The sequence below is a fragment of the Bombina bombina genome, chromosome 6, assembly GCF_027579735.1.
Source record: "Bombina bombina isolate aBomBom1 chromosome 6, aBomBom1.pri, whole genome shotgun sequence".
NCBI classification, from domain to species: domain Eukaryota; kingdom Metazoa; phylum Chordata; class Amphibia; order Anura; family Bombinatoridae; genus Bombina; species Bombina bombina.
In genome coordinates this window covers 732,240,836-732,267,741 of record NC_069504.1, presented here as the reverse complement: position 1 = coordinate 732,267,741, position 26,906 = coordinate 732,240,836, and the positions used below count along the sequence as shown (strand labels likewise).

Below are 26,906 nucleotides of genomic sequence, written 5' to 3'. Positions count from 1 at the left end.
ATTCCTTTCAAAGGGCAGACCTTATTCGGGCCCGGCTTGAAAGAAATTATAGCTGACATTACGGGAGGTAAGGGCCATGCTCTACCTCAGGACAGGGCCAAATCAAAGGCCAAACAGTCTAATTTTCATGCCTTTCGTAACTTCAAGGCAGGAGCAGCATCAACTTCCTCTGCTCCAAAACAGGAAGGAGCTGTTGCTCGTTACAGACAGGGCTGGAAAGTTAACCAGTCCTGGAACAAGGGCAAGCAGGCCAAGAAACCTGCTGCTGCCCCCAAGACAGCATGAAGAGAGGGCCCCCTATCCGGAAACGGATCTAGTGGGGGGCAGACTTTCTCTCTTCGCCCAGGCTTGGGCAAGAGATGTCCAGGATCCCTGGGCGTTGGAGATCATATCTCAGGGATATCTCCTGGACTTAAAAACTTCTCCTCCACGAGGGAGATTTCATCTTTCAAGGTTATCAGCAAACCAAATAAAGAAAGAGGCGTTTCTACGCTGTGTACAAGACCTCTTACTAATGGGGGTGATCCACCCAGTTCCGCGGACGGAACACGGGCAGGGATTCTATTCAAATCTATTTGTGGTTCCCAAGAAAGAGGGAACCTTCAGACCAATCTTGGACTTAAAAATCCTAAACAAATTTCTAAGAGTTCCATCATTCAAAATGGAAACTATTCGAACCATCCTTCCCATGATCCAAGAGGGTCAGTACATGACCACAGTGGACTTAAAGGATGCCTACCTTCACATACCGATTCACAAGGATCATTATCGGTACCTAAGATTTGCTTTCCTAGACAGGCATTACCAGTTTGTAGCTCTTCCCTTCGGATTAGCTACAGCTCCAAGAATCTTTACAAAAGTTCTGGGCTCACTTCTGGCGGTACTAAGACCGCGAGGCATAGCGGTGACTCCGTACCTAGACGACATTCTGATACAAGCGTCAAGTTTTCAAACTGCCAAGTCTCATACAGAGATAGTTCTGGCATTTCTGAGGTCGCATGGGTGGAAGGTGAACGTGGAAAAGAGTTCTCTATTACCACTTACAAGAGTTCCCTTTCTAGGGACTCTTATAGATTCTGTAGAGATGAAAATTTACCTGACAGAGGCCAGGTTATTAAAACTTCTAAATGCTTGCCGTGTCCTTCATTCCATTCCACACCCGTCAGTAGCTCAGTGCATGGAAGTAATCGGCTTAATGGTAGCGGCAATGGACATAGTACCATTTGCGCGCCTGCATCTCAGACCGCTGCAATTGTGCATGCTAAGTCAGTGGAACGGGGATTACTCAGATTTGTCCCCCCTACTAAATCTGGATCAAGAGACCAGAGATTCTCTTCTATGGTGGCTTTCTCGGCCACATCTGTCCAAGGGGATGACCTTTCGCAGGCCAGATTGGACGATTGTAACAACAGACGCCAGCCTTCTAGGCTGGGGCGCAGTCTGGAACTCCCTGAAAGCTCAGGGATTATGGACTCAGGAGGAGACATTCCTCCCAATAAATATTCTGGAATTAAGAGCAATATTCAATGCTCTCCTAGCTTGGCCTCAGTTAGCAACTCTGAGGTTCATCAGATTTCAGTCGGACAACATCACGACTGTGGCTTACATCAACCATCAAGGGGGAACCAGAAGTTCCCTAGCGATGTTGGAAGTCTCAAAGATAATTCGCTGGGCAGAGTCTCACTCTTGCCACCTGTCAGCGATTTACATCCCAGGCGTGGAGAACTGGGAGGCGGATTTTCTAAGTCGCCAGACTTTTCATCCGGGGGAGTGGGAACTTCATCCGGAGGTCTTTGCTCAACTGATTCATCGTTGGGGCAAACCAGATCTGGATCTCATGGCGTCTCGTCAGAACGCCAAGCTTCCTTGTTACGGATCCAGGTCCAGGGACCCGGGAGCGGTGCTGATAGATGCTCTGACAGCCCCTTGGGTCTTCAACATGGCTTATGTGTTTCCACCATTCCCGATGCTTCCTCGTTTGATTGCCAAGATCAAACAGGAGAGAGCTTCAGTGATTCTGATAGCGCCTGCGTGGCCACGCAGGACCTGGTTTGCAGACCTAGTGGACATGTCGTCCTGTCCACCGTGGTCTCTGCCTCTGAGACAGGACCTTCTAATTCAGGGTCCTTTCAACCATCCAAATCTAATTTCTCTGAGGCTGACTGCATGGAGATTGAACGCTTGATTCTATCAAAGCGTGGCTTCTCGGAGTCGGTTATTGATACCTTAATACAGGCTAGGAAGCCTGTTACCAGAAAAATTTACCATAAGATATGGCGTAAATATTTATATTGGTGCGAATCCAAGAGTTACTCATGGAGTAAGGTTAGGATTCCTAGGATATTGTCTTTTCTACAAGAGGGTTTAGAAAAGGGCTTATCTGCTAGTTCGTTAAAGGGACAGATTTCTGCTCTGTCTATTCTTCTACACAAACATCTGGCTGAAGTTCCAGACGTTCAGGCTTTTTGTCAGGCTTTAACTAGGATTAAGCCTGTGTTTAAGACTGTTGCTCCGCCGTGGAGCTTAAACTTAGTTCTCAATGTTCTTCAAGGCGTTCCATTTGAACCCCTTCATTCCATTGATATCAAGCTGTTATCCTGGAAGGTTTTGTTTTTGATGGCTATTTCCTCGGCTCGAAGAGTCTCTGAGTTATCTGCCTTACATTGTGATTCTCCTTATCTGATTTTTCATTCAGACAAGGTAGTTCTGCGTACTAAACCTGGGTTCTTACCTAAGGTAGTTACTAACAGGAATATCAATCAAGAGATTGTTGTTCCATCACTGTGTCCTAACCCTTCTTCAAAGAAGGAACGACTTTTGCATAATCTGGACGTAGTCCATGCCCTGAAGTTTTATTTGCAGGCAACTAAAGATTTTCGTCAAACTTCTTCCCTGTTTGTCGTTTACTCTGGACAGAGAAGAGGTCAAAAGGCTTCGGCTACCTCTCTCTCTTTTTGGCTTCGTAGCATAATACGTTTAGCCTATGAGACTGCTGGACAGCAGCCTCCTGAAAGGATTACAGCTCATTCTACTAGAGCTGTGGCTTCCACCTGGGCCTTTAAAAATGAGGCCTCTGTTGAACAGATTTGCAAGGCTGCGACTTGGTCTTCGCTTCACACCTTTTCAAAATTTTACAAATTTGACACTTTTGCTTCTTCGGAGGCTATTTTTGGGAGAAAGGTACTTCAGGCAGTGGTTCCTTCTGTTTAATGTTCCTGCCTTGTCCCTCCCTTCATCCGTGTACTTTAGCTTTGGTATTGGTATTCCATAAGTAATGGATGACCCGTGGACTGACTACACTTAACAAGAGAAAACATAATTTATGCTTACCTGATAAATTTATTTCTCTTGTAGTGTAGTCAGTCCACGGCCTGCCCTGTCTTTAAGGCAGATCTAAATTTTAATTAAACTCCAGTCACCACTGCACCCTATGGTTTCTCCTTTCTCGTCTGCTTTGGTCGAATGACTGAATATGACATGTGAGGGGAGGAGCTATATAGCAGCTCTGCTTGGGTGATCCTCTTGCAGCTTCCTGTTAGGAAGAGATATATTCCAGTAATGGATGACCCGTGGACTGACTACACTACAAGAGAAATAAATTTATCAGGTAAGCATAAATTATGTTTTTCCATCTTAATGGGAGGAGAGTCCACTGCTTCATTCATTACTTGTGGAAACAAATACCCTAGCTCTAGAGGACACTGAATGAAAAAAACAGGAGGGTAAAAGGAGGCGGACCCTATACTGAGGGCACCACAGCCTGCAGAACCTTTATTCCAAAACTGCTTCCGCCGAAGCAAAAACGTCAAATTTATAAAATTTTGCAAAAGTATGTAAGGAAGACCAAGTGGCCGCCTTACAAATCTGCTCCATAGAAGCCTCATTCTTAAAGGCCCAAGAAGAGGCCACAGCTCTAGTCGAGTGAGCCATAATCCTCTGTGGAGGCTTGTGTCCCGCTGTCTCATATGCCAGACGGATCATACTCCTCAACCAAAATGATAGAGAAGTGGCAGAGGCCCTTAGTCCCCTGCACTTCCCTGAATACACAACAAATAAGGATGAAGTCTGTCTGAACTCCTTCATGGCCTGAAGATAAAACTTTATGCCCGAACCACGTCCAAATTATGAAGTAACCTCTCCTTCGAAGAAGAAGGGTTAGGACAAAAAGAATGAACTACTATTTCCTGATTGATGTTACGACTCAACACCACTTTGGGAAGGAATCCCAATCCAGTGTGCAGAACAGCCTTATCAGCATGAAAAACCAAGTAGGGAGGCTCACAATGCAAGGCCACCAGCTCAGAGACTCTACGTGCCGATGCAATAGCCAGTAAAAATAGGACTTTCCATGAAAGAACCCTAATGTCAAGGGCATGCATAGGCTCAAACGGAGCCCTCTGCAAAACCTAAAGAACCAAGTTTAAGCTCCAAGGAGGAGCCGAATTCTAAATACAGGCCTGATCTTAACCAGAGCCTGTACAAAGGACTGAATTTCAGGAAGCACCGGAAGCTTCTTATGCAACAGTACAGATAAAGCCGAGATCTGTCCCCTAAGGGGACTGGCAGCAAGACCCTTATCCAGACCATCCTGGAGAAAGGCCAAAATCCTGGATACTCTTATGCCAGGGATATCCTCGTTCCTCACACCAGGACAAGTAGGTCCTCCACACCTTGTGGTAGATGTGTTGAGTGACTGGCTTCCTGGCCTGAACGAGAGTGTCAATCACTTTTTCAGAAAATCCTCTTTTGGCTAAGACTAGACGTTCAATCTCCACGCAGTCAGCCTCAGAGAATCGAGTTTTTGATGTAGAAAAGGACCTTGAACCAGCAGATCCCTGCGACAAGGTAACCTCCACGGCGGAGATCACGACATCCCAACCAGATCCGCAAACCACAACCTCCTCAGCTACAATGGAGCAATTAGAATAGTCAAGCTTGCTCCTGACACTACACGAGGTAGAAGAGGCAAAGGTGCAAATATGTAAATTAGGTTGAAGTCCCTGGGTACCACCAAGGCATCTATCAGTTCCGCCTGAGATCCCTGGATTGCGACCCGTATCTGGGTAGCGTGCCATTGAGTCTGGACGCCATGAGGTCTATCTCCGGCGTCCCCCATCTGCTGCAGATCTCCACGAATGTCTGTCTGCTCAGAAAGTCCACTTCCCAGTTGTCCACACCCAGAATGTGGATCGCTAAGAGCAAACAATTGTGAGTCTCTGCCCATTCCAGAATCTGAGATACTTCCCTCATGGCTAGGGAGCTTCTCGTCCCCCCCTGGTGGTTTATGTAATCCACCAAGGTAATGTTGTCCAATTGGAATCTGATGAATCGGGACGAACCCAGAAGGGGCCAAGCCCTCAGAGTGCTGAATATCGCTCAAAGTTCCAAAATATTTATAGGTAGACTCGACTCCTCTCAAGTCCATCTGCCCTGTGCCTTTCTGGCATCCCAAACAGCTCCCCATCCTGATAGACTTACATCCGTGGTCACGATCTCCCATGATGGTTTCAAAAAGGATGTCCCCTGTAACAACTGCCCTGGTCGGGTCCACCAAGATAGGGACTCCCTCACCGGTCTGTTCAGAGATATCTGTTGGGACAGATCTGATTGATCGCCATTCCATTGTCTCAACACAACATGCACAGCTGAAGAGGTCTGAGATGGAACCTGGCGAATGGAATGACATCTATGCTGGATACCATGAGCCCGATCACCTCCATACACCTGGCCACAGATGTCCTGGAAGATGTCTGAAGAGCTAGACAGTTGGACACAAGCTTGCAACGTCTCTGATCTGTCAAGAATATCTTCATGGCTGAAGAATCTATTATCATACCCAGGAATTCCACCCTGTTGCTGGGGACCAATGAACTCTGTCCTTCATTTATCTTCCACCCGAGGGACCAAAGGAGAAGTAGAAGAGTTCTCGAGTGATCCTCCGCAAGACTGCAGGACAGAGCCTGGACCAGGATATCATCCAGATAAGGTGCCACTGCAATCCCTCAGGCTATCGCTACTGTGAGAAGAGCTACCAGAACCTTTGTAAAGACTATTGGGGCAGTAGCCAGACCAAATGGAAGTGCCACAAACTGGAAGTGCTGGTCCAGGAAAGCAAATCTTAGAAACCTGTAGTGATCCTTGTGGATTGGAACGTGAAGGTAAGCGTCGTTCTATAGTCGCCATGAATTGCCCTTCTTGAACCAGGGGCAAAATTGACCTGATCGCCTCCATCTTGAACGATGGAACTGACAAAAACTTGTTTAGAGCCTTTTGGTCCAGAATAGGACGAAACGTGCCCTCCTTCTTTGGGACTACGAAAAGGTTTGAATAATACCCCAGACCTCTTTCTGCCGGAGGAACTGGGATGATTACCCCGAGAGATGAGAGATCCATCACACACTCCAGGAAGACGTCTCTCTTTTCTGGTCTTGAAGATATGTTTGACAGGAGGAATCTGCTCCTGGGCGGATATGACTTGAAACCTATCCTGTAACCCTGGGCTACAACCTCCTGAACCCAAGGGTCTATAATGTCTCTTCTCCAGGCCTCTACAAAAAAGAGATAGTCTGTCCCAGACGGATCCGGGGCCGCCCCTTCATGCCAACTTTGACTCAGTGGGCTTCTTGTTCTGCTTGGACTTGTTCCAAGAGTTAGCTGGTTTCCAAGATCCCTTGGATTGCTCAGACTTTGCGGCAGGCTGCTGGCGCTGAGACTTGTCCGCACGAAAGGGACGAAAAGAAAATCCCTTAGGCTAGGCCTTATCCTGAGGCAACAAGGCACCCTTGCCACCCGTGACCGTAGATATGATAGAATCCAGGCCCTGTGGGCTAAAACAGAAAAACCTGATGTCTTAGCGCTACCCTTAAAGGGACATGAAACCCAATTTTTTTCTTTTGTGATTTAGAAAGAGCATGTCATTTTAAACAGCTTTCTAATTTACTTCTATTATCTAATTTGCTTCATTCTCTTGATATCACTTGCTGAAAAGCATATCTAGATATGCTCAGTAGCTGCTGATTCGTTGCTGCACATAAAGGCCTTGTGTGATTGGCTCACACATGTGCATTGCTATTTCTTCAACAAAGGACATCTAAAGAATTGAGCAAAATAGCACAGGTGTTTCAGCGCTAAAATCTAAAAAGGATACCTAAGCCACTATCCACTATCTCCCCAAGATAGAAAAATGGAACAAACAATATGGTAAATGAGAGGGCGTAAAGAATTGAGCAAATTAGATAATAGAAGTAAATTGGAAACTTGTTTAAAATTGCATGCCCTATCTGAATCATGAAAGTTTAATTTTGACTAGACTGTCCCTTTAAGGCCTTAATTCGTTCTAGAATCTCATTGAGGAGAGTCTCCACCTTGACCATTGCTGATCGAGCGTCACACCAGTAGGTAGCCGCACTAGCCACCACAGTAACCACCACCACTGGTTGGAAAACGAACCCCATGAGCTGGAACATCTTCTGCATTATGGACTCCTTTTTATCCATGGGTTCCTTGAAAGAGGAGCTATCCTCTAGCAGAATAGTCATTCTCTTAGCGAGCGTGGAGATAGCACCATCTACCTTAGGGACGGTTCCCCACAGATCAAGCTGCGTGTCCGGAACGGGGAAAAGCTTTTTAAAAGAAGAATAGGGGGAAAAGGACGAACCAAGTGTTAGCCATCTTGACTGGAACCGGGATGGCCTGGGGCACTACCCTGTCCTCGTAAACCCTATCCAGTTTAGGGATTGAAGGTTCCTCCGGTAGCTTTGGTTCTGGAACCTCCAACGTAGCAAGCACCTCTTTCAGCAGAAAGTGCAAATGCTCCATCTTAAATTTAAAATCTGGTTCCTCCACGGACAGAGGCCTAGAAATAGCCGATTCCGATCCAGAAGCAACATCCTCCGATAAGTCGAAGTTGTCCTCCTCAGCGGATAATCAATTTGAGACATTCAGTGGAGTCGAAGACCCCTGAGTCGGATAGCTGTGCCGTACCTTCCGCTTGTGCTTAGAAGGGCGAGGCATTGCATTAATGGCCACAGAAACCACCGACTATAACTGATCGGCAAAGTCTGGAGGCCAAAGGGCCCCTCACGCAGGAGGATTAGTAGTGCCCTGGGGAACTGCTTGTGTAAACGGAGATGATTGTAGGGAACTCACCTCGCGGGGCGGAGAACCCTCAGAGGTGGACGGCTCAGTTGTACTAAATACTTTATTCTTTGTTATAGCAATATTGTCAAAGCATGTGGAACAGAGTTGCGTAGGCGGCTCGACTGGAACCTCCTCACAATATACACAGTTAATAGGCTTAGATAAAGAGTGAGTATCCTCTAATATAGCAGAGTCCTCCATAGCTTGCGCCTTTATTATGGACTTGATAAAAAATAAATGGAACCTTTATATCCAAATGGCCGGGGCACTCGCCACCTCCTATGACCTGGACTACAAGAAACAGCTTTCATCTCTCCAAATGCAGGTCGAGAAAGAGGAAGTTACAGAGGCCACACCCGGTCACATGGAGTGCCATGCAGAACTGCCCCTGCACTCGTGAGAGAGAAACGCGTCAAAAAAGCCTGCCTCAATCTCTCGCTAATGAACTGACTGTTCCACTCTGACAGAGCCTCATCTCACACAAAAGCAGCAGAAACACAATAAACAATATTATGTATAATAAAATCCCCCCTGTTCAATAACCCCCTTCCAAGGGTATTACCCTAGGTTCTATAAAGATAAAGGAGCCACACTGTTACCCTGTCTTCTTGCGTTATCACATGTACATATACAGTATATAAATGAAACGATCTTACCAGAATCAATGCCATGGAACAGGAACACGGCCCTTCAAGTGTGACAGGGTAATAGCATTGCTCCTGACATGGACTTGAGAGAAGAAAAGCAGGCAGCGAAACTCGGCAACGCTGATTGCTAATGAAGCTGTTAAACTGAGTCAGGATGGGTTCACAGAAAGACTCTCTCTGCATCTCTGGACTCTAACATTCACCCATGCTCTCACTTGGAGGCTGACAGGACTAATTAAAACTCCGGTCCCATTTCGAAGAGTACTACCGTTCTTAATTCCCACAAGTAATGAATAAAACAGTGGACTCTCCTCTCATTAAGATGGAAATTTAATTTTCACTTTAGTGTTCCTTTAAGATTACAAAGTGAAGCATAATAATATTACTGTGAGAACAGTACTTATAAGGCAGCCTGGTCTACTCGGCAACCAGCTGGCTTAACATCTGATAAAATCTGATTCTCTTGTCTTCACACAGTGAGACTTAACAAGAACTTGGCACAAGTGGATTAAAACTAATTAATTAATAAATATACAGAGTTACACTATGTGGTCGCCTTCTTTTTAGTTTTTAACCTCCAAAAATGTGAGCTTTTGTCTGCCCATATATTTCTCACAATTTAAGGCCAAGAATACATTGGTTCATTTTTGGTAGAAAAGGCGGTACAGTTTTCTTGACAAATCCATTTTATTTGTCTGAAATGAGTGACCAATGAATTAAATACTCACTATTTATTATTAACCATATGACATATATAAGACCATGCTACCCCTCTTTAGAAAGAGACTTTTATCCTTCACATTAGGGGCATCATAAGTGTATGATTTTTTTTTTTTATTGGCCCCTCAGTTGAAAGTGATATTTAATGTAAGTGGACTGGTCTCATGGTTATATTAGTTCATTTATAATTTTGGTAGATTCCCAGTTTTTATTTCGTTCCTACATTTATTAATCCAAACCTGGCAACCAGTGTGATAGAAAACTACTGTTTTCATATTCTCTGTTTAATATCCAGAAGGTTATGTGAGCCCCCCAACCAAAAGAAGAAATGTATCTCTTTATGGGACTATGGAATTATGGTGCTCGGGCAAAATGCAGATGGACAGAATGCCGAAGCACATTTGTCCATCAGACATATGTCTGAGAGACTGTGTTCTGACGTTGACCAAGGGCAGATACGCTCCAGAGTACTCTGTTCTAATCAGAGCCTTGGGTGCCGCAAACTGCCTCTGGGAACCTAACCATGGGTCCCACCCCCTACGAGGTGCTTTTAACTATATATCTATCTGTCTATCTATCTGTCTTTCTATCTTTCCATCTGTATCTATCCTTATCTATCTCGTGGCTGGACAGTTATCCGACGGCCATTTGTCTTTTGGAACAGTATCCGTCACACAAATGTCAGTCGGACAAATATCTGTCGAATAACAGTTCGGCCACTGGATTTATTAGTCACAATGATAGATGCACAATTTCAGGGCCATACCATGTTTATAAATTCAAACCTGGTATCCAACATGTTAAAAATCCACGTTAAATTCAGAGGATAAATTGACTGATTAGTTAAGAGGGGATTCTCCTGTTTTCATCAAGTGGTCATGTGCCTCATTAAGTTGCACTAGAGCTGACTTATAGGGACAGTAAATTGAAAATTAAACATTCATGTTTCAGATAGAGCAAGCAATTTTAAACAAATTTCCAATTGATTATTAGCAAATTTGCTTATTTATCTTGGTATTATCTTTTTTTAAAGAGTAAACCTAGTTAGGCTGATAGGTGCTAAGGGAGTGTGAATGTGGCTTTAGCATTCTATGGCAGCAGTGCTTATACCTATGTATAACATTGCTATAAACACTGCTGCTAGATGACATATGCACTCCCCTAATCTCATGTAGGATTATAAATAATACCAAGAGAACTAAGCAAAATTGATAATAAAAGTAAATTGGAAAGTTGTTTATAATGTTATGCTCTATCACATTTAGTTAACTTTAAATTTGACTGTACTATCCCTTTAAAGGCTTATTTACTACCTAATCCCAGGATCAAATCTGAGATTTACCTATGCCAGAGAGGGACATTTGCCCTCTCTTGCCCTCTGTGGCAGTTTGATTATGGTACAAAAGCACCCCAATCTTATAGGCTTCACCCCTGTTGTGTTAGTTGGGCTGAGAAGAAGGGTGAAAATGCCTCTCCCTGACGCTGTCTCTTCCTGTCTAGCCATACCCCAGAACAACTAGAGACACCCAAATCACATAGCCACACCCATATTGCCCAGCTACAACCAAAAACACCCCTGACTCATCCTCTACCAAAACCCTGATTCTATCAATGGAGCGCCCGCAAGTCCACCTACAGGCCTTACTAAATCTAGTGTCCTGACCTATGGATGAAGCTCTGCAGCGTGTATGTCCCCTACACAAAAAATTATTTCTGGAACCCCTCTGACAAAAGGCCTATAAAATATTACCAAAACTGCTTTTTTATATTATTTATTTATGTTATATTACTATGATTAATGCTGGAATCATAGTTAGAAATTCTGTCATCTCTTACCTGTACCCAATGTCATCCCAGCCTCGGCCTTCCTGATGAAAGTTTTGCATACTCTGCATATTTGCAGAACAGTCCGCAAAGGAAGTGCAGGGTCGTGATGGTTCGTAAGTGTGGTGAATGAAAATGTTAGGAAGTGGTAGTTTCAGAAGGGTTGGAGACCCATTATACGGTTTGGCACCCCACATGCAACGCGGTATGATAGCAGGACATTCTGTAAAGAGATTAGATTAGATTAGTAACATTCAGGTAGATTACAAGTTTTTGCGCTATAGGGAATTTATCGAACCCAACAAAAGTTGCGTTTTTTAACCCTCTATAGCGCAGCCATTACAAGTTTTGAAACAGCCGGCTTGTGCGTGCGATATGGTGGTTTTAAGCTCCATACCGCACAAAATACAAGCGCTGTTTTGACGTGCTCATGCACACTTTCCCCACAGACATCAATGGAGAGAGTGGGTTAGAAAAAAACCTAACACCTGCGATCGCTGAATAAAAAGCTCAGTAATGCAGCCCTATTAAAGTCTATGGGGAAAAAAAAAGTTATGTTTAAACCTAACACCCTAACATAAACCCCACGTCTAAACACCCCTAATCTGCTGCCCCCAACATCGCTGCCACCTACATAGTGTTATTAACCCCTAATCTGCCACTCCCGATATCGCCGCCATTATACTAAAGTTATTAACCCCTATTCCCCTGCACCCCAACATCACCCACACTATAATAAATCTATTAACCCCTATTCCACCGCTCCATTAAATAAAGTTGTTAATCCCTAAACCCCTGGCATCCCACATCACTACCACTAAATAAACCTATTAACCCCTAAACCAACAGCGCCCCACATCACAACAACCTAAATTAAACTAGTAACCCCTAAACCTAACCCTAACATAACCCTAACCCTAACACCCGCTAACTTTAACATAATTAAAATAGAGCTAAATTAAAGTTACAATTATTAACTAAATAATACCTATTTAAAACTAAATACTTACCTGTGAAATAAACCCTTAGGCCTAGATTTGGAGTTTGGCGGTAGCCGTGAAAACCAGCGTTAGAGGCTCCTAACGCTGGTTTATGCTACCTCCGGTATTTGGAGTCATTAAAAAAAGGGTCTAACACTCACTTTTCAGCCGCGACTTTTCCATACCGCAGATCCCCTTACGTCAATTGCGTATCCTATCTTTTCAATGGGATTTTTCTAACTCCGGTATTTAGAGTCGTGTCTGAAGTGAGCGTTAGAAAACTCCAGCCGCAGAAAAAAGTCAGTAATTAAGAGCTTTCTGGGCTAACGCCGGTTCATAAAGCTCTTAACTACTGTACTCTAAAGTACACTAACACCCATAAACTACCTATGTACCCCTAAACCGAGGTCCCCCCATATCGCCGCCACTCGATTAATTTTTTTTAACCCCTAATCTGCCGACCGCCACCTACGTTATACTTATACGAGCAGAAAAAGGAATATTAGAACCTTTTTGTATTAATAGGGCTTTATAGTTACTCCTGTAGTGTTTTGTAATATTATCTGTTGAATATGTCAGTGAATCCTATTGAACACTTTAGGAGCAGTGCGTAAGCATCGGGATACAATTTAGTACTGTTTATGACTTTTTTATATAAAGATTATAAATCACATATATGAGTATAGTAATTCAGACACTATTGAGAGCAACATAGGCCCAAGAGGCTATAGTTCTCTGTTACAATCTACTGCTCCAAGTACTACCAGTTCTACTTCTGTAGCATAATCAAAACATGCTGTTTTTTCACTTAGCACAGTGAGAGTGTTTTTAACTCTTCAGGGCAGTATTATCATCCACCAAAGCTGTCTTTTTAAAAAACGATACTAATAAAAGTTAATTTTTAACGTACAATATCTCTTAAGTTGTTCAAGGCACAGTAACCTAATTATATTACTACAATAGATGTTATAACAGTGCATATAAGCATTCTTTTTTCCATTGACTAACCTGCCTCAACAGCAGGAGTAGTCATAAACAGTACTACGTTATACTTATGTACCCCTAATCTGCTGCCCCTAACGCCCCTAACACCGCCGACCCCTATATTATATTTATTAACCCCTAATCTGCCCCCCACAACGTCGCAGCCAGCTACCTACAATAATTAACCCCTAATCTGCCGACCGCAAAGCGCCGCCACCTACATTATAGCTATGTACCCCTAATCTGCTGCCCCTAACACCGCCGACCCCTATATTATATTTATTAACCCCTAATCTGTCCCCCTCAACGTCGCCTCCACCTGCCTACACTTATTAACCCCTAATCTGCCGAGCGGACCGCACCGCTATTATTATAAAGTTATTAACCCCTAATCCGCCTCACTAACCCTATAATAAATAGTATTAACCCCTAATCTGCCCTCCCTAACATCGCCGACACCTAACTTCAATTATTAACCCCTAATCTGCCGACTTGAGCTCACCGCTATTCTAATAAATGTATTAACCCCTAAAGCTAAGTCTAACCCTTACACTAACACCCCCCTAAATTAAATATAATTTTAATTTAACGAAATTAATTAACTCTTATTAAATAAATTATTCCTATTTAAAGCTAAATACTTACCTGTAAAATAAATCCTAATATAGCTACAATATAAATTATAATTATATTATAGCTATTTTAGGATTAATATTTATTTTACAGGTAACTTTGTATTTATTTTAACCAGGTACAATAGCTATTAAATAGTTAAGAACTATTTAATAGCTAAAATAGTTAAAATAATTACAAATTTACCTGTAAAACAAATCCTAACCTAAGTTACAATTAAACCTAACACTACACTATCAATAAATTAATTAAATAAAATACCTACAATTAAACCTAACACTACACTATCAATAAATTAATTAAATACAATACCTACAAATCGGATTGAACATCAGCCAATCAGAATATTCCTACCTTAATTCCGATTGGCTGATAGAATCCTATCAGCCAATCGGAATTCGAGGGACGCCATCTTGGATGACGTCATTTAAAGGAACCGTCATTCGTCGTTCAGTCGTTGGCCAGGATGGATGTTCCGCGTCGGAGGTCTTCAGGATCCTGCCGCTCCGCTCCGGATGGATGACGATAGAAGATCCCGCTTGGATGAAGACTTCAATCGGATGGAAGACCTCTTCTGCCCCGCTTGGATGAAGACTTCTACCGGATGGAGGACCTCTTCTTGCTCCGCTTGGATGAAGAATTTGGCTCGGCTGGGTGAAGACGACTCAAGGTAGGGAGATCTTCAGGGGCTTAGTGTTAGGTTTATTTAAGGGGGGTTTGGGTTAGATTAGGGGTATGTGGGTGGTGGGTTGTAATGTTGGGGGGGGGGTTATTGTATGTGTTTTTTTACAGGCAAAAGAGCTGAATTTCTTGGGGCATGCCCCGCAAAGGGCCCTGTTCAGGGCTGGTAAGGTAAAAGAGCTTTTAACTTTAGTAATTTAGAATAGGGTAGGGCATTTTTTTATTTTGGGGGTCTTTGTTATTTTATTAGGGGGCTTAGAGTAGGTGTAATTAGTTTAAAATTGTTGTAATATATTTCTAATGTTTGTAAATATTTTTTTATTTTTTGTAACTTAGTTCTTTTTTATTTTTTGTACTTTAGTTAGTTTATTTCATTGTATTTATTTGTAGGAATTGTATTTAATTTATTTATTGATAGTGTAGTGTTAGGTTTAATTGTAACTTAGGTTAGGATTTATTTTACAGGTAAATTTGTAATTATTTTAACTATTTTAGCTATTAAATAGTTCTTAACTATTTAATAGCTATTGTACCTGGTTAAAATAAATACAAAGTTACCTGTAAAATAAATATTAATCCTAAAATAGCTATAATATAATTATAATTTATGTTGTAGCTATATTAGGATTTATTTTTCAGGTAAGTATTTAGCTTTAAATAGGAATAATTTATTTAATAAGAGTTAATTAATTTCGTTAGATTAAAATTATATTTAACTTAGGGGGGTGTTAGTGTTAGACTTAGCTTTAGGGGTTAATACATTTATTAGAATAGCGGTGAGCTCCAGTCGGCAGATTAGGGGTTAATAATTGAAGTTAGGTGTCGGCGATGTTAGGGAGGGCAGATTAGGGGTTAATACTATTTATGATAGGGTTAGTGAGGCGGATTAGGGGTTAATAACTTTATAATAATAGCGTTGCGGTCCGGTCGGCAGATTAGGGGTTAATAAGTGTAGGCAGGTGGAGGCGACGTTGTGGGGGGCAGATTAGGGGTTAATAAATATAATATAGGGGTCGGCAATGTTAGGGCAGCAGATTAGGGGTACATAGGGATAATGTAAGTAGCGGCGGTTTACGGAGCGGCAGATTAGGGGTTAATAATAATATGCAGGTGTCAGCGATAGCGGGGGCGACAGATTAGGGGTTAATAAGTGTAAGGTTAGGGGTGTTTAGACTCGGGGTACATGTTAGAGTGTTAGGTGCAGACGTAGGAAGTGTTTCCCCATAGCAAACAATGGGGCTGCGTTAGGAGCTGAACGCAGCTTTTTTGCAGGTGTTAGGTTTTTTTTCAGCTCAAACAGCCCCATTGTTTCCTATGGGGGAATCGTGCACGAGCACGTTTTTGAGGCTGGCCGCGTCCGTAAGCAACTCTGGTATCGAGAGTTGCATTTGCGTTAAATATGCTCTACGCTCCTTTTTTGGAGCCTAACGCTGACATTATATGGACTCTCAATACCAGAGTTATTTTAAAGGTGCGGCCAGAAAAAAGCCGGCGTTAGCTTCGCGGGTCGTTACCGACAAAACTCTAAATCTAGCCGTAAGCTTGCTACAATATAACTAATAGTTATATTGTAGCTAGCTTAGGTTTTATTTTTATTTCACAGGTAAGTTTGTATTTATTTTAACTAGGTAGACTAGTTAGTAAATAGTAATTAACTACCTAGTTAAAATAAATACAAACTTACCTGTGAAATAAAACCTAAGCTGCCTTACACTAAAACCTAACATTACAAAAATAAAAAAACCTACCATTGCAAAAAATAACAAACAAAATTATACAAAATAATAAAAATGATTCCTATTCTAATACCCTTTTAAAAAAATAAAAACCCACCCCAAAATAAAAAGCCCTAATCTATAATACACTTTTTGTGGGCCCTTAAAAGGGCCTTTTGTAGGGCATTGCCCTAAAGATAACAGCTCTTTTCCTACAAAAGAAAAACAAACACCCCCTAACAGTATACAAACCCCCACCCCCAAACCCACAAAATAAAAATAAAGTAAAGCCTAATCTACCCATTGCCCTGAAAAGGGCATTTGTATGGGCATTGCCCTTAAAAGGGCATTCAGCTCTTTTTCCTGCCCTGAAAAGGGCATTCAGCTCTTTTATGAAATGCCCAAACCCTAATCTAAAAATAAAAACCCACAGCCTTTTGTAGGGCATTGCCCTAAGTTAAACAGCTCTTTTACCTGAATTTTTTTTTACAAATTCCCATTAACAATACAAACTCCCACGAAAAAAACGATCTAAAAATCCTAAACTACCCATTGCCCTGAAAAGGGCATTTGTATGGGCATTGCCCTTAAAATGTCATTTAGCTCTTTTGCATTGCCCTGAAAAGGACATTTAGCTCTTTTATGAAAAGCCCAAACCCTAAACTAAAAAAAAAAAAAAACACCCACATTTTTTTTAAAAAATCCTATCACATCAAGCTTGAATTAAGGCTTGTACTTCTTTATTTTTCTCTGTATTGCTACTGATACCTCAACAAAAATATTAACACTAACCCCCGAAGATCCACTTACAGTTGCTTAAGTCCCGCTTGAAGGATCTTCATCCCGGCGGCTCCATCTTTATCCCGGCGGCTCCATCTTCATCCAGGCAGCATCTTCTATCTTCATCCCGGCAGCGCGGAGCTGGTCCATCCTGAAGACATCCAGCGCGGAGCATCCTCTTCATACGGTCGCCGCCGTACACTGAATCTTCAATGCAAAGTACGCGATTCAAGATGGCGTTCCTTGCATTCCTATTGGCTGATTATGATCAGAGCTTCTGAAATTTTATTGGCTGTTCAAATCAGCCAATAGAATTTCAGTAGCTCTCATGCTATTGGCTGATTTGAACAGCCAATAGGATTTCAGAAGAGGATGCTCCGCGCCGGATCCCGCTCCGTGCTGCTGGGATGAAGATAGAAGACGTTGCCGGGATAAAGATAGAAGATGCCGTCGGGATGAAGATAGAAGATGCCACCTGGATGAAGAAGGAGCCGTCTGGAGGAAGATGGAGCCGCTGGGATGAAGATCCTTCAAGGCTATTGGTAGTTTATTGTAGGCTAGGGTTTTTTTTATTTTGGGTGGGCTTTTTTATTTTGATAGGGCTATTAGATTAGGTGTAATTCTTTTTTATTTTTGATAATTTTGTTTGTTATTTTTCGTAATTTAGTGTTTGTTATTTTTTGCAATTTAGTATTTTTTATTTTTTGTATAGTTTGTAATTTTTATAGTAGTGTTAGGATTTTTTAAATGTGTATTTTAGTTTTATTTAATTGGTAGTTAGTTTAATATTAGTTAAATAGTTATATTAGTTTAATTGTTAGTTTAAACTTAATTTGACAGGTAAGTTTTAATTTAATTTAAGATAGGGAAATTGTAATTTTAATATAAAGTTAGGGGGGCATTAGGTTTAAGGGTTACTAGTTAAAATTAGTTTATTGCGATGTGGGGGGCTTTAGGTTTAGGGGTTACTAGTTAAAATTAGTTTATTGCGATGTGGGGGGATTTTGGTTTAGGGGTTAATAGTTTAATTTAGTATATTTTGTTGTGGGGGGCTTGCGGTTTAGGGGTTAATAGGTTTGTTATAGTGGCGGCGGTGAAGGGCTTAATAAATTTAGTATAGTTGGGGCGATGTGGGCGGACGGCAGATTAGGCGTTAATAATATTTAAATAATGTTTGCGATGCGGGAGGGTGGCGGTTTAGGGATTAATAACTTTATTATAGCGGTGACGATGTTGGGGAGCGGCGGAATAGTGGTTAATACATGTTATTAGTGGTGGCGATGTCGGGAGCGGCAGATTAGGGGTTAATAACTTTAATATAGTGTTTGCGATGCTGGAGGGCCTCGGTTTAGGGGTTAATAGGTAGTTTATGGGTGTTAGTGTACTTTATAAAAGTTTAGTTATGAGTTTTATGTAACAGTTTTGTTGCATAAAACTCATAACTACTGGTCTCAGATGGCGGTACGGATCTTGTCGTTATAGGGTGTAATGCAAGCTTTTTAGCCTCACCGCAAAACTCGTAATGGCTGCAGTAATGAAGTCCCATGAAAAAACGTCATTTTTACGAGTAATGGCTGCGGTGCTGTTTTAACGCTGAAAGGGCCATTTTTTCAGTGTTAAAAGACGAACGCACAACTCGTAATCTACCTGTTTGTTAGCTTAAATGGGCAATTAACAAATTATATACTGAGCATGAATTTACACTTGTTAAAATATTTGTTTCCAGTAACAAATTAAGTTTAAGTTGATGAAATTGATTTTGATACAGTAAATGTTTCTTTTGACAGATTTAATCTCTCTAGATAATATTCTTAATAGCTTTTAACTATTATTACAACAGATATATATATTTTGCGGGTAAAGTAAGAAATTGGGTTAACCTGACACATTAACCCAAATGGCTGTGGCTAAAGCCTGATGTAACATGATAAATATTCTCAGAGTGCATCGAGTCACCACATCAGGGCCGGACTGGGAATAAAAAGCAGCCCTGGAAAAATATGAAGACCAGCCCTATTTTCTGTTGAGTCGGTAGAATTCACAGGCCCCATTTTTCTTAAAGAGGATTACTAGGATACTCCTTCCCGAATATTTTTTCAGAATTAAATTATATTACTTTGCATTAAATAAAAATGCCAAATTGTTGTTATATAAGCACCCTACAACCCAATTGCAGCAATTAATCTCCCCTTTAAATTGTAACTTTCCAGCCCTAGCTGCTGCAGCCCACCAGGAAATCTCCTGGTATCCTGGTAGGCCAATCCGGCCCTGCACCACATCAAACATATATACAATGCACTGTAATTCAAACATATATACAATGCACTGTAATTCAAACATATATACAATGCACTGTAATTCAAACATATATACAATGCACTGTAATTCAAACATATATACAATGCATCGGCGGGGCGCCTTCCTTGAACCCCCCAGGCAGAGGCAAAAAAAATAGTGTAGATGGAGGAATTACATTACATTGGGCTTTACTCAGAGCCGCTTGGGTAATGTCAGGTTTAATCCTAGGATTTCTGACTTTAACCGTAACATATATATATATATATATATATATATATATATATATATATATATATATATATATATATATATATATATATATATTGCCACATTAAAAGAAAAAATATAAATAAAATACCTTTGCTTAGATATAAATAAATATGACAGGACTAGAAGCATAAAACAACAAGGTTTAAAGATGCAAATTCCTACAAAATGACATAGGTGTTATAAACGTATCTAAGATTCTTAGATAGCTCTTTAAAATTCATCTTTACTATTTTTGCCCATCAAATATAACACTAAAAGGACATTGTGGTAATGTTTTTTTGTATTTTTTTTATTATTATTTCCACTAAAAGAGGTTTTTTTAAAATGTATTACTTTTTTTTAATTTGTTTTCTATTTCATCTATTATATGTATTTATTTTGCATGTTCCTGTCCAAATAGACCATTAGCCTTGCAATTTATACTGCAGTATCGATCCACTAATTTTACATTATACTTTTCCTTTCAAAAATATTAAAATATTTCTATAAAAATAAGTTTGACACAACTGTTTTTCTTTGTCTTTTTTAATAAGTGTATGCATCTATTAATGAATGGAGGCCTACAATACTTTTGTAATGTCTGTATTTAAAAATAATATATGGAATGCTTGTTTATTAATGCTTGTTTATTAATAAAAAAATAAAAATGTTAAAAAGAGAGTAGTACAATAATTTTTCTTACATCTTCAAGTAATGCTGGTTACTTGTAATTATATCTGTACCTTTCAGCATTTACGCAAATCTTTATCTTAAATGGACTTTAAACTCTAAAGTTCTCTAGAATGTGTATTAAAGAGCGGGAATTAGACACATTGTAGCATTAAAATGTAAATGGACATAATATGAAGCAAGGAAGACAAGTTAAGTAATCACTAAATAATGATGTTAAAGGGATAGGAAAGTGAAAATTAAACTTGCATGATTCAGATAGAGCATGTAATTTTAAGACACTTTTAAATTCACTTCTATTTTCAAATGTGCTTCGTTCTCTTAGTATCCCTTGTTAAAAAGTGAATATGCTCATATCCTACACTAGTGGGAGCTGCTGCTAATTGGTGCCTGCACACATTTGTCTCTTGTGATTGGCTAAATAGATATTTTTAGCTTCCTGACAGTAGTGCAATGCTGTCCTTTCAGCAATGGATAACAAGAGAATGAAGAAAATTTGATAATATAATTAAATTGGAAAGTTGTTTAAAATTGTATGTTCTATCTGAATCAGAAAAGAAAATTTAGTGGTTTACTTTCCCTTTAAAGGGACATTTTACTGTAATTTTTTCTCTACTTTAATCTGTTCCTAATGATTTCTTTTACATGCTGGGGTTCATCAAATTGTTCATAAATAGCTCCTTTACTTTTATTTTGCCATTTAACCCCTTAAGGACCAAGGCCATTTTTCAATTTCTTTCCCTTAAGGACCAGGGCTATTTTTACATTTCTGCGGCGTTTGTGTTTAGCTGTAATTTTCTTCTTACTCATTTATTGTACCCACACATATTATATACCGTTTTTCTCGCCATTAAATGGACTTTCTAAAGATACCATTATTTTCATCATATCTTATAATTTACTATAAAATTTTTTATAAAAAACACACTTTTTCTAACTTTGGCCCCCAAAATCTGTTACACATCTACAACCACCAAAAAACACCCATGGTAAATAGTTTCTAAATTTTGTCCTGAGTTTAGAAATACCCAATGTTTACATCATCTTTGCTTTTTTTGCAAGTTATAGGGCAATAAGTACAAGTAGCACTTGGCTATTTCCAAACCACTTTTTTTCAAAATTAGCGCTAGTTATATTGGAACACTGATATCTTTCAGGAATTCTTGAATATCCCTTGACGTGTATATATTTTTTTTTAGAAGACATCCCAAAGTATTGATCTAGGCCCATTTTGGTATATTTCAAGCCACCATTTCACCGCCAAATGCGATCAAATAAAAAAAATTGTTCACTTTTTCACAAATTTTTTCACAAACTTTAGGTTTGTCACTGAAATTATTTACAAACAACTTGTGCAATTATGGCATATATGGTTGTAAATGCTTCTCTGGGATCCCCTTTGTTCAGAAATAACAGACATATATGGCCTTGGCGTTGCTTTTTGGTAATTAGAAGGCCGCTAAATACCACTGCGCACCACACATGTATTATGCCCAGCAGTGAAGGGGTTAATTAGGGAGCATGTAGGGAACTTCTAGGGTTAATTTTAGCTTTAGTGTAGTCTAGTAGACAACCTCAAGTATTGATCAAGGCCCATCTTGGTATATTTCATGCCACCATTTCACCGCCAAATGCCATCAAATTAAAAAAATCGTAACATTTTTCACAATTTTAGGTTTCTCACTGAAATTATTTACTAACAGCTTGTGCAATTATGGCACACATGGTTGTAAATGCTTCTCTGGGATCCCCTTTGTTCAGAAATAGCAGACATATATGGCTTTGGAGTTTCTTTTTGGTAATTACAAGGCGGCAAAATGCCGCTATGCATCACACGTGTATTATGTCTAGCAGTGAAGGGGTTAATTAGGGAGCTTGTAGGGATCTTGCAGGGTTAATTTTAGCTTTAGTGAAGAGATCAGCCTCCCACCTGACACATCCCACCCCCTGATCCCTCCCAAACAGTTCTCTTCCCTCCCTCACCCCAAAATTGTCCCCGCCATCTTAAGTACTGGCAGAAAGTCTGCCAGTACTAAAATAAAAGCTCTCTTTTAATTTTTTTAAAAATTTTCCCAGCATATTTACATATGCTGCTGTGTAGGAGCCCCCCATAGCACCAACCTCCCTGAGCCCCCCCACACAGCTCTCTAATCTCCCCCCTCTCACTATTTGGTGCCATTTTGGGTACTGGCAGCTGTCTGCCAGTACCCACTTTTCAAACTTTAGTGCATTTTTTTTTAATATTTTTTTTCTGTAGTGTAGCTGGCCCCCCCTGACTACCCCCCTCTCCCAGATCCCTTTTATAAATAAAAATTAAACCCCCATCACCCGCTCCCACCACGGATCACCTCCCGCTCCCACCACAACCAGACCGTTTATGTGGTAACTTAAAGGGCCACTAAACCCAAAATCTTTCTTTCATGATTCAGATAGAGAATAGAAATTTAAACAACATTACAATTTACTTCCATTATTTATTTTGCTTCATTTTTTAAATATCCTTAGTTGAAGAAAAAGCAATGCACATGGTGAGCCAATCACACGAGGCTTCTATGTGCAGCAACCAATCAGCAGCTAGTGAGCATATCTAGATATGCTTTTCATCAAAGAATATCAAGAGAATAAAACAAATTAGATAATATAAGTAAATTTGAAAGATGTTTAAAATGGCATTCTCTTTCTAAATCAGAAAAGAAAAAATGAGGGTGGCATGTACCTTTAAGATCGGGCATGCGCGCGCACACACATGCACACGCACGCAGCCCCGCCCCCGTGCACGCGCCCGCACGCACCGGGACTAATCCGGAACAAGATTCCCAGTGATGGGCCACCCACCCTCCTCCCTGTAGCTGCTCCCACCCACCAATGATCGGCACCATCGCTGGCCGATGCAGAGAGGGCCACAGAGTGGCCCTCTCTGTATCGGTGTGCCAGAAAAGGTATTGCCATGATGCCTCAATATCGAGGCATCACGACAATACCTTGAAAGCGGCTGGAAGCGATCAGGATCGCTTCCAGCCGCTTTAAACACCTAGGTCGTACAGGGTACGTCGCTGGTCTTTAAAGACCAGGTTGTGTGCGACGTACAATGTACGACTCGTGTCGTTAAGGGGTTAAAATAGCAGTTTTTGTCTGTTGAAACCACAACCTATACTGAAAATATGAATACTTTAGTATTCTCTATAGAATAGCTATGTAAACAAGAGACAGCAAGGAGCAATCAAGTTCCCAGTGGGTGGAAGAGATAGGTAACACAAATTTCCCTTTCAATTGCTCTCTCTAAGCATTGACCACTGTCTACTGACAGACCAGTAAGATAAGGGGGACTTAATCTATAGGGATATAGATAAGATTAGCAGTTCTGCCATTTCTGCAGGCAAAGCCTTTGTATATATATATATATATATATATATATATATATATATATATATATATATATATATATATATTCTTCAGAACAATATTGAGGCTTCAGTCAGCAAAAATCTATTTCATGTACAACAGTAAATCTAAAAGAACAATTTCCCATACATTTTATACTTAACAGCGTCTATAACAGGTCACTGGGAACACATTAAAGGGAAATAAATTTTACAGTACAATGTCCCTTTAATTTATTAATACTATAACAAAAATAAAAACAACTTAAAGGGACACTGAACCCAATATTTTTCTTTCGCGATTCAGATAGAGCATGCAATTTTAAGCAACTTTCTAATTTACTCCTATTATCAAATTTTCTTCATTCTATTGGTATCTTTATTTGAAAAGCAAAATGTAAGTTTAGATGCCGGCCTATTTTTTGTGAACAACCTGGGTTGTTCTTGCTGATTGGTGGATAAATTCACCCACCAATAAACAAGTGCTGTCCAGGGTCTTTTTCAAATAAAGATAGCAAGAGAACAAAGAAAATTTGATAATAGGAGTAAATTAGAACGTTGCTTAAAATTGCATGCTCTATCTGAATCACAAAAGAAAAAATTTGGGTTCAGTGTCCCTTTAACTAAAAGTCCATTATAAAACTGTACTATATCTTAAAATTATTTTAAAAATTAAAAGTTGCAAGGTGCAACAAATAAAACACACAAATTTTTTCTATTTATTCCCAGTAAATACTATTACAAAAACTGTTTCTTCATCAAACTTTTTAAATAAAGGTAATATTTTATGTTAATATGTAGTGACAGGTCTTAACTATAAAATCTATTACCTAGATATCGAAACGTGAATTCTTTTGCAGCAGCTGCAGCAACAGTTTCTAGCTGATCATCCGTGATGTTGTGCCAGTCACAGCCTTTGCTAAAACTCTTCATACAATAAAGTTCGCTCTTTACTACTGTTTCTAACTGACCCTCCACTAAGTGAGATTGAAAGTTTTGCCTTCTATAGGGACTCATGGGTGACTTTCCCCCATAATAATTTTGAAGGAGAGTACTGAGATTTTGGACATTAGGCTCTTTTCTGAGCATCTCCCCCAACAGAATACCGTCCAGGGCACCATTGAAAAATGCCACGGTCAAGTAAGGACGCTTAGGAGCACTGCTAAGCTGGAAGGAGCTAGGATTAGATATAGAGTTCCAGCATCCATCAACTGCGTCCATGGGTTGATCTATTGGTACTTTTGGACTAAGGAAAGCCAACCCCAGTGCAGCAGCAAAGGACAAGGGATGATTATCTCCTATGAAAGTGTGAAGTTGACTAGAATCATGCTGGTCATTAGGTTGTTGCCACAGTGTACATGATTCTATCATTTGTTTTTTAAATGCAAACTCCTTATCCTCAGATTTCAGCATTTTACACCAAGGCTCTACAGTGAGGCCTTCAAACTCAACCTTCCATCCCCAGGCCAGTTCCCACAAGAGGGGAATTAGTGCTACAGTACTACCATCAGGGGCCAGCACAACACCATGCTCATTCCATCCTGTAACTTCTGACCCTGTGATCTTATAGTGTAGCAGTTTAAGAGCGGTAGCTGTCTGGCTTTCTGTAAGTGTTGAGGACCGGAAGGACGGAATAACAACAGAGATCAGAGATTGTGTCAGTGTTAGAGCTGAAGATTCTGGGAAGGTAGACTCCATATCCTCCAAGAAGCTGATGAAAGTGTCCATCTTCCTAATGGCCTGTTCTAAAGAGCAAAAAAAAGAGGCGGTAGAAAGGATGAAGTACATGGAATTTGTAAACCAGGAAGCAATTACAAGAAGAAGATTAAAGGGACACTGAACCCATTTTTTTTTTATCGTGATTCAGATAGAGCATGCAATGTTAAGCAACTTTCTAATTTACTCCTATTATCAAATTCTTTTCATTCTCTTGGTATTTTTATTTGAAATGCAAGAATGTAAGTTTAGTTGACGGCCCATTTTTGGTGAACACACTGTGTTGTTTTTGCTGATTGGTGGGTAAATTCACCCACCAATAAACAAGTGCTTTCCATGGTACTGAACCAAAAAATAGCTTAGATGCCTTCTTTTTCAAATAAAGAAAGCAAGAAAATGAAGAACAATTGATAATAGGAGTAAATGAGAAAGTTGTTTAAAATTGCATGCTCTATCTGAATCACGAAAGAAAAAAATTGGGTTCAATATCCCTTTAAGTTTATTTCAGTGTTTTTCAACTTCAGTCCTTAAGACCCCCAAACGATCCAGATTTTCAGGATGTCTAACGTACAGCACAGGTGATATAGTCAACTGCTTAGTAATTGTGTTTAGCTAATCTGTTCTTACTCAAGATAATCCTCAAAATCTGGTATGTTATTGGGTCTGGAGTACTGGAACGAAAAAGACTTGGTTAAATTGAAATATTGTGACTTTTCTTTGGTTTGCACTTACCATTATTTGAGGCTGTTGACAGGCACACTGGGAGAACAAGAAAAAATAGATGTAAAATAACCATATTTCTTTTTCTAACCCTACAACTGAAGAGATACATCATGAAATAAGGAGAGATTCAATTGCTGCCTCTCTATCTTTCCTTCCTTGTGTTATTAAAAAAAAAAAAACTCACAACATTAAACTGGTTTAACCTGTTAGATTAAGTTCATAGACCTACAAGGTCATTGTTTTTTTTTGTTTTTTTACTATTTGTTCTGCCTTAACACGTGTTACAGATTGTAGAACAGAAACTGCAGTTGCAGATTATGACAATTGGTTGCCAAATGTTGCTATAAACCTTGTTGCTTGTTTTGCTAAACACATTAATCATTTGTACAAATTCAAAGTTAAATCAGCAGGGCTTATTATATGAACAATTAATACTGCAAATTCTTCCATGAACAACTAGTATGTGCCTGTTTAGGATTGGATCCTATATTCATATTTTTATGTTCCATGCAAATTTATGGAATTTAAATTATTATTTTATTATGAACTTTACTTTTTGTTTGCTTGTTTAAAAGTTAATCTAAAATAAATATCACCAGAGGACATTAAAGATCCATTATAGAAAAAAAATAATATGCTCTAATTTGTTAAAGCATTTAGTACTACCAACTATGCAACTCTGTATGTTTAACACACCCAAAGGGGTTAAAGTACTGCTTGGGAGTCCCAGAGAACTGCTGGTCCTGA

The 26,906-nt window shown here is 40.0% G+C and overlaps 1 protein-coding gene across 2 annotated transcripts in view; it reads right to left on the bottom strand.

Annotated features, from left to right (window-relative positions):
• PGLYRP2 (peptidoglycan recognition protein 2) overlaps positions 1-26,304 on the bottom strand; it is a 130,737-nt gene extending 104,433 nt beyond the window's left edge. For both annotated transcript variants that reach the window (XM_053717943.1, XM_053717942.1), the window contains exons 1-3: positions 26,169-26,304; positions 24,551-25,465; positions 11,343-11,553 (exon numbers count right to left, since the gene is read on the bottom strand). In XM_053717943.1, coding sequence (XP_053573918.1) covers positions 11,343-11,553; positions 24,551-25,465; positions 26,169-26,271 — 1,229 coding nt within the window. In that variant the 5' untranslated portion in view covers positions 26,272-26,304. The remainder of the gene's footprint in view (positions 1-11,342; positions 11,554-24,550; positions 25,466-26,168) is intronic.
• Between the last annotated feature and the right edge of the window lie 602 nt (positions 26,305-26,906).